Source organism: Kryptolebias marmoratus, linkage group LG10, assembly GCF_001649575.2.
Source record: "Kryptolebias marmoratus isolate JLee-2015 linkage group LG10, ASM164957v2, whole genome shotgun sequence".
NCBI lineage: Eukaryota > Metazoa > Chordata > Actinopteri > Cyprinodontiformes > Rivulidae > Kryptolebias > Kryptolebias marmoratus.
This window is the reverse complement of record NC_051439.1, coordinates 22,895,741-22,906,537: the sequence shown is the minus strand read 5'-3', so window position 1 is coordinate 22,906,537 and position 10,797 is coordinate 22,895,741. Positions and strand designations below refer to the sequence as shown.

General features: G+C 42.6%; 1 protein-coding gene across 2 annotated transcripts in view; it reads right to left on the bottom strand.

Annotated features, from left to right (window-relative positions):
* The window catches only part of exoc3l4 (exocyst complex component 3-like 4), a 23,302-nt gene that overhangs the window by 6,027 nt on the left and 6,478 nt on the right, over window positions 1-10,797 (bottom strand). For both annotated transcript variants that reach the window (XM_037977872.1, XM_037977871.1), the window contains exons 4-12: window positions 9,636-9,869; window positions 7,727-8,345; window positions 6,605-6,722; window positions 6,376-6,501; window positions 5,517-5,617; window positions 4,385-4,483; window positions 2,421-2,544; window positions 1,763-1,885; window positions 512-664 (exon numbers count right to left, since the gene is read on the bottom strand). In XM_037977872.1, coding sequence (XP_037833800.1) covers window positions 512-664; window positions 1,763-1,885; window positions 2,421-2,544; window positions 4,385-4,483; window positions 5,517-5,617; window positions 6,376-6,501; window positions 6,605-6,722; window positions 7,727-8,345; window positions 9,636-9,869 — 1,697 coding nt within the window. The remainder of the gene's footprint in view (window positions 1-511; window positions 665-1,762; window positions 1,886-2,420; window positions 2,545-4,384; window positions 4,484-5,516; window positions 5,618-6,375; window positions 6,502-6,604; window positions 6,723-7,726; window positions 8,346-9,635; window positions 9,870-10,797) is intronic.

Below are 10,797 nucleotides of genomic sequence, written 5' to 3'. Positions count from 1 at the left end.
GGTCCTGTTGGAGCTCTAAACCCGGTCCTGTTGGAGCTCTAAACCCGTCCTGTTGGAGCTCTAAACCCGGTCCTGTTGGAGCTCTAAACCCGTCCTGTTGGAGCTCACAGGTTACCTTTAACTCTACTGCCGCTGGCAGCTCAGGAGTTTTCTCACCGTTTGTTTGAGGCTTATTTTCTGCTCTGCAGTTCTGTCTGCCTGTCTTTTGACCCTAATAAGCCACCAGCAGCAGCGTTGACATTTCTTTTGATCTTTATTCTTCTTCTATAGTTCATACATTGAAGTGTCAGCTTAGATTTTTTACTCAAGGAAGTCCTGAGTTCCTGTTGGGCTTCAGAGGAACGTTTGTTTTATTTGTTTTATTTGTTTTATTTGTCTTATTTGTCTCATTTGTCTTATTTAAGGTGAGGTCCTGCACCAGTTTTCTCTAACTCGTTTAGATTCCCACGCTTTCAGTTTACTTCATCAGCGAATGTGCGGCTCGGCGCAGAAGGAAGAGAAAACACGTCACCATCTCCTCAAACAGGTCCCGGAGGTCGCTCCACTCGCGGCGGATCTTGGCGGCGGCCCTCTCGTGTTTCCGGTTCCTGCAGGAGTAGTTATTCTTCATCAGCTGGCCGATGTACTCCTTCACCACGTGGTGATGCAGACGGCTGGCAAACTCCTGCCGGAGAGAAAAAACAACAGATGATGACACTGATTTATTCCACTGATAAGGTCCTCGGGCAGAGCTGGAGGCGGCAGGAATTCCTGGAACTTCCAGGAGACTCAAACCTTTAATGAGGATTTCCTTTAATAACTTTCCTGGGGAATTACAGACAGTTTATTTACCTAAAAGCTCATTTTCACTCATTTATGAGAAAGCCCTTGAATAAACACTCAGGTCTTCTGGTTCTGGTCTACTTTGTATCCCCAGAACCAGAACCAAACATGGAGAAGCAGCTTTCAGTTTCTCTGCACCATCATTCAGGAACAAACTCCTGGAAAACAGCCGAAACTCTAAATTCCTTTAAATCAAGGCTGAAAACTCACCTGTTTAGAGCTGCCTTTGATTAGTAGTCTTATTACATATTGACCATCTCCTAATGATTATCATTTTTATGATTTTTTTATTTTTATTGTAATGCAGGGGGCCAAAATTAAAAATTTGGTCCTAGCCAAGGGCCAATCACGATCAATATTTATTAAAAATTATATAAATTAATTGGTTTTAGATGTATTACGTCAAATCATTCATATAGAAATATCAATGACCTTTTCCCAGTTACAGATTATAAAGAATTTAGAGCAAACAGACTTTAATGAACACAGACAAATAGATCAAACTTCAAAAAGCTCATCATTAGCTGTCATTTCTTACGCCTCACTCAGCTTTTAAAGGAAGTTTTTAACATTAAAACAGACAAAAACCTGATCATACAGAAAATAAAACTATATATTGTTGGCTTCTAAGTCACTATCAGAGAAAACTTCAGTTTTTTAAAGCAAAATAAGAATCAGAGACTCGATCTGAACCAGACTGGAGGGCCGGATGAAATGTTACAGAGGACCGGATCTGGCCCGCGGGCCTTGACTTTGTAATGTAATTCTACTGATGTTTTTATGATGTAAAGCACTTTGAATGCCTTGCTGCTGAAATGTGCTATACAAATAATTTTTTACTTACTTACTTTCTGAAATTACATATTTTGCTAACACAGCCTTTCAGAGTGAGGTGGTTTTCCGGAGCAGGAATCCTGTCCGGCGTTCCAGTTTTCCTCACCTGAGCCTGCGGAGGCCTCATCAGGTCGCAGTGCTGGGAAAGCTGCTGAGTCTGGCTCAGAAGGTGTTTAAAGTCTTCATCGCTGGTGAGCCACTTCCTCGTCATCATCCTCCTCAGGTACGGCTGGGAGTCGGCAAAGAAACGATGTTTCAGCTCAAATTCACTTTTAGCTCCAATGTTTGAACAAAGATTCAGCCTTCAGGATATTTATTAATTTAACGTTCACTCATTCAGGGGACGGCTGCTGTGACTTTCACACTTTTTAAAACACTTTTAGGGTTTTTATGGTAATTTTCCACACAGCGACTGTTCGTTTTTATAGCTTTCAGTCTTTGTTTGCTGAGTTTAATCTTTCAAACTGTTAAAAATGTCAGCGCTGGCAGTTATTTCATCATAAAGGCGACTGTGAGATGTTGCTTCACAAGATTAGAGATTAAAATAAGACAACATAAATAAAGTTAAATTCCTCTCAGCTCAGATTTATTTGTTGCTCCTAAAAGTGACTAAATTAGACGTTTTGAGACCAAATCTTCTCCCAGAAATCTAAATATTGCTTCAGATGCTTCAGGAAGCAGAGGTCTCTTTCTTTGTCTGATTTATTCCAGGAAACGAATGAAAAGGAAACCAGAACTGTTTTTTTCCACCGAATGAAACTCACCTTGACATCCTCCTTGAACTGATCCTCCAGGCTCTGCATGAGCCGAACATTTAGCCACTTCACCTCCCGCCTGAATCCTTCCAGCTCGCTCGGACAGCTGTCCTGGTACCCCTCCATGTGCTGCCTGTCAAAAAAACACGCTTTTATTAAGTTTATACCTGGATTTCAGTCCTGAACAAGAGCTGAAATAAGCCTTTACAACAGAGAACACTGTAGGGATGATTTTACTGGGTTTCTACACATTTATGCATTAAGACTTATGCACATTATTACGCCTTTATGCTCTGCGATCTCGTGATAATGAATGAGAAAATGTAAAAGCTTTGACTAAAACATGCATTCCTTCAAGGCTTTTATTATTTTAAATTCTCCGACTTCTTTTTTACTAAACAGCAGGAAAACAAACGTTTTTCTTCTTTGTTGAACGTGTTTCACCTCCTGACTTTTCTGTATTTTCTTTCTCCTTGTGAAACAAAATATATTATTATTATTATTATTAATAAAATGTTAAACACGTTTTGTACATTAGTGGAAAAAGATTAGCTCTGTTTTTTTCTGCATGTTTTTTAAAGTCTAACTGCTTCTATTTAGACTATTTTAGCCGTTTATTAATCAAAACGTTCAGCTCATTCTGTGGCTTTTTAGCTTTTTACTAGCATTTGGCTGTTTTGGTTTTAGCTTGTGTTTTTGTAGTTGTAGCTTTTAGCCTCTTTTAACGAGCGTTTTCCTAGTTTTAGTGAAATATCAAACCAAACAAAAAGGGCAATAAAAACACCTAAATAATCCCATGAAGACCTCGCTGCCTTTGGTCTTTTGCTACCATTAGCTTTTAGCTCGTGTTCTGCTTCTTTTAGCTTTAACAGCTTCACATAAAATGTCATTTTTCCAGTAATCGTGCATGTAAAAGTGCAGCAGAGAGCAGCGTCTGTGCCGAGGAACAGAAGGAGACATTATATCTGCTGCAGAAACACAAACAAACCACAACTTTCTGTATTTGGAGGCTGACAGCAGCTGCAGCGGAGCGCTCCGAATGCTTTTACTTTCACCCCCGTTTCTCTGTTGCCGCTCAGTTTCCTTGAAATCACGTGACACTTCCTCCAGGGCTCGAGCTCGGCACCAACATGTGGGCAACTAACGCCCAGCCAACGAGCCCCGAGCTGATCTGCATCCCTGCTGCCAGTTCTCTCCTCAGATGGAATATCTCAGAGATGAGTCATCTCTGCATAACACAATCCCACCGGCATGTTCTCAGAGAGCTCAGACTAAAATAAAACTCTCCGCTTTAATCATTTCAGGCGACCTTTAAAACAAAAGCTCAAACTGAACTGTTTTTATTTTACACCCTCTGGATCTGAACTGTCTGACCGCCGAGCAACATCCTTCGCGGGGTCAAAGGTCAAAGGTGACCCCTGTGTTAAAACCTCTCTGCTCCTAAATGTGACCCTTTAGTTTTTGTCTGTTTGTTGGCAAAGATCAGGTAAAAAACTAACGAACAGATCTGGACGAAACGTTCAGGAAATGTTGGGGTTGAAACAAAAAAACAACGGATTAAATTCTGGTTCTGATCCAGATTATGATCCGGATCGCAGTTTGTCTGCTCGAATTTATTATATCATGATTTATTTTTCTGCTCTTCTCCTTTCTGTTTGTTTACATCATCCCTCGTCACTTTGGTTTGGTTTGTTCGTTACTTTTTAGACGTGAAGAAAGTTAAAAGTGAAATCAGGACACTGTGATAAACAGTTTATTTCTGTCAGTTTTACAGAAACTGTGTCAGGATTAGGTGTAGTAAAGCCTCCACCCACACACCTCGAACCCTTTTTGTTTAAGAGCTTAAATCCAAAGGCTGCTCCCCTCTGGTTGTACAGCCACATTGTTTGTTTAACAGCTACTCTGTGGTTTTGGCAGCGATGAAAGTTTGGAGCAGTGCATTATGGGAAACCCTGGGAAGTCATGTGACTTACTGCAAAGCAGCAAAGCTGTTGATGTAAGAGATGTGGTACTGCGTCCAGAGAGGCTGCGGCTGGAGAGCGCCGCAGCGAGACCTGAACTCGGCCTCGAACCTGCAGGAGCAGAAAGACGCAGAGAATCAAACATGGATCCTCTTTGATTTAACAGGAAGTGCAACAAGTAAACAACTAAATAAAACCAGATAAACAAACAATCTCAGCAGGCGAAGATGAAAACGTCCCTCTGAAAGTCAAATAATTTAAGCTCACTTTGTTCAAATGTTTAAAGTTTCAACAAAAACAAAAAACCTTTCGGCTAAAATACAGAAAAACACGAAACTGAAGATTAAAAACAGTAGCTTAAAGCTAAAAGCAGCTAACTGCACGTTCACAGAGAAAAACAGCTAAAGGTTGGAACCAGAAAAACAGCAGCTAAAATCTAAAACTAATAAAAACAAGAGCTAAAACCTACAATTATCTAAACAAGAGCTAAAAGCTAAAATTAGCAGAACAGAAGCTAAAAATCAGTAAATTTTGGATCTGGGAAAACATCATGTTTGTAAATAAAAACTAGTTCTGAAAAATAAAATAAAATGTAAAAAATGAGATAGAATCCAAAACAGTAGCTAAAACCTACAATTATCAAAACAATGGCTAAAAGCTACAACTGACAAAAACAGTAGCTTAAAGCTAAAATTACAATTATGTAAAAATTAGCTAAAAGCTACAAACTTCAGTCAGGAAATGCTGATAGAAGCTAAAATGATCAAAACAGTAGCTTGAAGCTAAAACCAGCACAGCTGTAGCTACAAGCTACAATCAGCAGCTGAAGCTAAAATCACGAGACTGAACTGCTGATGTTACATCTTTGAACCTGTTGTAGAAAATAACCCATTCCACGTGTTTCACTTTACATCACTGAGGAAGTTAGAGCAGAAGGGGGACCCTCAGGAGAAAATGACCCAACAGCTGCACAAAGGTTAACAAAGTTTATTTAATGAAGTTTGGACTTCTGAGAACGCTGACTCAGCATTCCTGCCTGATTTATACCAAAGGATTCTAACATTTTATTCTCCTGAGACATTTAAACTCAGACTCAGTGTTATAATATTATAATTATAATGTTACAATAATCGTGTCGTTGTACCTCTTGGGAAAGTTTTTCAGCTCCTCGACGCAGGAGGAGAGCACCTTCTGTTCCAGTTCTGCTTCCAGTTTTCTGGAGTTCACAACAGTTCCTTTAACTTTCTGTTGACAGAAAACGAGATTAGATCAGTGGAGGAAGGATGAAGATATCTGCTGCCACCATGAGGACGAGTCCCTGCACTACAACACACTTTGGTTTTAATAAGGACTGTCATCGGATCCGCCTGACAACAGATTCCACCGAGTCAGCTTTTATTAACCCCTTCAACCCCGAGGAGACTCTAACCCTAACCCTGGGCCAAAAGACCCTAACCTCCAGAAAATCTGGAGGACAAACCTGAAAACAATCTTCACAGGAGTGGCACTAAATTCACCCTGAAGGTCAGACCGTGCAGTGCTCAGAGACAGTTAGCTGGTCAAAGGTCAAAGGTTAAAGCCTCTTCTCTCTAAAAACAACATGGCAGCTCCACTTAGGTTCATCTGAAGGAACCAGAAGACTTCTGGAGCATAACCAGAGCAGAGGACAGATGTTTACCCAGAATGCACTGCAGCTGTCAGCACGGCGGTGGAGGGCTGATGGTCTGGGCTGATTCTGGAGTCAGATGTGACAAACAGGACAATGATCCCAAACACAGCAGAACGGTCCAGAACCAGAACCAGAACCTCAGAGAGCTGAGCTGAGAGTGGGCCACAACTCCTCCACAACCAGGAACCACTGAGAGTTCTGCTGCTGGAGGAGGTTCTGGTTCTGTTGGATCTTCAGTTTCTCCTCCCAGCTTCAGGTTTTAGTTGAATAAATAACAACAGGTGGAATCTGTTCTGTTTTTAAATGATCATAAATAAATGCGCCGGTGTCTTACAGTCCAGATGTCCATGGGAAACTGAGAGATTAGGAAACTCTCCTCCTTTTCCGGCTCCTTCTTGTCTCTCCAATATGTCTCGTGTTCCAGTTCAATGATTCTGTCCAGAGTTGTCCTCATGTCCTCCTGCAGGAAAAGACACAAAGAAGTTTCACCTCCTAACCTTCAACTCAAGATGTTTTCAACGACTGACAAAACATGTACCGTCTCAGCTCTGACAGCTCCTCACCTTCACTTTACAGCAGAACTTCTCCTTCAGCTGCTGGAGGAAGGTCTCCTCCAGCTGCAGGTCAGCGTTTTCTTCTGTCATGTCCGGCTGCAAGGAGAGGCTCCTCATGATCTTCTCGCTGTCAGAGAGACACAACCGCAGCGTTTACTGAAGCCAGACGTTCTGATAAAGACATGACCTCAGGTTTGATCAGAAGTTGTATGAAAAAAACAACAGAAAATGTTCAGTAACATCAAACAGTTCTTGAAAAAGCAGCGTAATGTTACTCAGAAATGCGTAAAAATAAGTTTAAATACAGAAAATGCTAAAAAAAAATCAGAAAATCTGCAAAACTAAAACTAAATGCTGACTCAGCGTCCCACCAGCGAATAAAATAAAGTCAGGAGTCATTACTGAAAATAACAGCTTCTGTTTCTTGACTGTATTAATTATAATTCAGAGAAGTGGAGCCGACCCGGTTTCAGGGTTTTCATTCGGCTTCAGGACAGAAACGAGCTTTTAATCAGATCAGCTGTTTGTTTTTATTTGTGCAGATTTTATTCAGTCTGATTCAACAGAAATTAAAAAATGTCTGCAGCTTTGTTTCTTTGTTGCTCGACTTTTAAAATTCTCTGTATTTCTGCTGCTGCCGAGTCCAGCTCCAATTCTTTTCTGTTTTCTAAGGTCAGTTGGCTGTGGCGGCCATCTTGAACTGGGTTGAGTTGTAGATTTAATGATTACTTAAATGGAATTTAAATTGGTTTTAAATTCTTTGTTTTTTTCCTCCTGTGCAGTTATGAGAGGACAGGTGCTCAGGACTGCAGGTCGGGCTGACAGAGTCTCCTTGGGGCAGAAATAATTCGGCTCCATCATCACGTTCTGCAGGTTTTAAATCACTGATTCATCCACAGCTAACACCAGACCGTATCATATCGAACGCAGGACGACTGGAGGAGGTTAAAGCAGCTCGGAGACCACAGACCGGACAAGAACTGAACAGGAAACTGAGGAAGGACTGAAGACATGCGGGACATTTTCTCCAACATGGCAGACCGAGACACAGGTTCAGTAATAAACCGGAGGAGGACAAAGATAAAACTGATGAATGAGTGAGTAAAGCTCCCAGTGAAGCCATGAACTGACCTCTTGTACTTGTTGAGGATCCAGTCCAGCAGGGTGTACAGATCCTTCAGCTCCGTCACCTGTGGCTCCAGCTTCTTCAGGTGCTGCCTCACAACTCGGTGGTAGCTCCTCACGTAGGAGCTGAAGACCCTGAAGCTGGGGGGGTAGGACCACCGTAGGTCCTGCTTCACGTTCTCCAGATCCTCCACGATGGTCTTCCCCAGCAGACCCAGGTGGACGGCCAACCAGGAGGAGTTCTCCTCCCTGCGCTCCAGGTGCACACTGTTCACCTTCACCTGGACCCCCTCACACACCGCCTCCCTCCAGGCCTCCATCCAGCTGTCAGGAAGTCCTCCAGGTTCTGCGGCCCTCTTCTCCTCCTCCTGGATGATCCGAGCCACAAAGACCAGCAGAGGCTTGTTCCTGGCGGGCAGAGAGTTCGAGTCTCGAACGATGGTCTGGATCTTGTTCTGGAGATCCCTGTAGAGCAGGTTCAGGTCCTTCTCTTTCTTTGAGAGCTCCATGGGGCAGTCCTGATCAAAACGCTCCTGCTCCTTCTGAAACTCCAGCCTCAGGGCGAGAAGGTTCAGGTGAGCCTCCTCTAGGACCTCCATCTCGATCAGCTTGTTGATCTGCATCACTGGGAGGAAACAGGAAGTCAGTGAAGGCTCCATCACAGTGCGGCCATGTTTTCACCAGGTGGGACATTATAGCTGTGAGTTTTAGTTTTTTAACTTTATTTAAATATTTTCTCTCAGAAATGAAACCTCTGTGAATCCTTTAAAAACTTTATGCTCCTTAAATCCTTCAGGATACTTTATCTTTAAAATCTTTTGCTGAACCAGTGTTTCCTCCATGACAAACTTTAGCTACCAAATGTTACGTAGCTGGGAATGTTGTGTATTTACAGCTGAAACAAGATTCATATCTTCGGCTGCATTTGTTGCAAAAACAAACGTTTGAAGTACAGACCGTGTTCAGTCTGGGACGTCATGAGGCGAGGTCGGGGTTTTAATTCGCACAAACAAGGAAACAAAGGACACATTTACAGCCTCCCTAACTTCAAATATAATAACTGATTTGGAGGATTTCTCACGCAATAACAATCCAATTTTAAAAAGCGCCCACAATCCTAATAAATGTTTTTTATATAAACGCACAGTGGAGCAGCGAATAAAGCTGCTGATCCGAGCAAACTGGTCACAAATAAACCCGGATTAGCCTGTTTACGCTGAGATGAAGGAAGGATTTGTTTTTACAGCCACTTAAATAATTGTGAGAAAAGTTTTCCTTTGTCACCTGCCTATAAACATGGCTCCACCCCTTTCTGGATAAAAACGAAGCTCCTCCCATTTTTGGGTACAAAAAAAAAACTACTTCAAAACAACTATTTTAGTAAAAGGAAATAACTGGTAACTTCTACAGGATTTTGTTGGTATTTTTTAAATATTTAAATGTAGTATAGTAACTTTAAGGTTTGACAGCTGTAATGTTGAGCAGTTTTACTCTTTTTGTTTTCACCCAAAAGGGGATGTGGCCATTTGAAGGAGCAGGAAGTGACAGTTCTTTGGCAGATCTATTACTGGAACCTCCTAAAGCAGCACAAATCTGACGTTTTGAGCTTTTTTCAACCTGCTAAACTTGTAATGTTCTGGTAGCAGAGAGACGCGGTGTTGAGCCTTTTTTACAGCAGGTTTTATGTAAAAACATGAAAAGCAAGTTCCTGCTTGAGCCCAACCTCAGAGCCATGCTGACCTGAACACACCTGTGAGCTTCTTGTTCTCACAGGTCAAAACGGGCTTTATCAGGTTTCCACATCTGTGAGAACGTTCAGGTTGTATAACTGCAGAAGATTAACGGTTCTAATGACTAAAACAGATTTTTTCAGGGGAACAAATGAAGCATTGAAAGCATGCAGACAGGTCTGTACCTGACAGTGGGGTGTGGGGGATGTCTGGCAGAGTGTACATCTCCTCCAGCTCCTCTAATTCCTCCTGCACCTCCTCCGCCTCCTCTTCCATCTTCTCCATCACACCTTCAGACGTAGTTAAAAGCAGCTCCGGCCTGCTGGTTCTCTCGTTTTCCTTCTTAGAACCGAATCTCAGGCTCCGACGCAACGAGACGCCCTTTTTTATCAAGGAGTTTGACTTTGACATGTTGGGATCTGAGGACGAAGAGCAGAGAGTCAGCAGGAATCAGACAGACACATCCATCCATCCATCCATCCATCCATCCATCCATCCATCCATCCATCCATCCATCCATCCATCCATCCATCCATCCATCCATCCATCCATCCGTCCGTCCATCCATCCATCCAGGAAGTAACAGGCTCTACAGGGAGAACCAGACCTCTCTCTCCTCACACTTTTCCAGTTCCTCCTGGAGGATCTCAAGGCGTTCCCAGACCAGAGAGGTTATATAATCCCTCCACTTTGAGGCAAAGACTCACTTCCAACCTAGAAGGAGCTCAGACTAAAAAGAGCTGCTTCAAACTCAGCTGTGAACCGCTCCGGTGCTGAAGGACATTGTCTGAAGATGGCAACAGAAGACCCTGAGGTTCCCAAACCAGAACCCCTCCTCTTCACCACTGTCCATGAAGACCACAACAGGGTCAGAGACAAGGGAATTACCAGGAACGAGCTCAACTTTGTGCCGACGATATGGCTTTTCTGGCTTCATGTTGGGCCACATTTACTGAATAAAGCTGACTATGTGTTACACAGGTGGACAGATCTGCAACCATAAAAGAGAAGGAGAAGAAGCAGAAATCCAACACTAGATTTACTTTTAATAAACAAGACCCAGTAGAAGCCCTGTTATCAGGTGTTGGTGTCAGCTGAGAGGATCAAGGTTTAGTTGCTCTAATCTGAGGACAAAATGTCACCGAGATAAAAACAACAAGTCAAAGCTTTCCTTGGTGTCAAAACAAACCCGGCGTCTCAGGCTGGTTTTGGGACACAAACTGCTCCTGTTTGGAGCTCTAAACCTGGTCCTGTTGGAGCTCTAAACCTGGTCCTGTTGGAGCTCTAAACCTGGTCCTGTTGGAGCTCTAAACCTGGTCCTGTTGGAGCTCTAAACCTGGTCCTGTT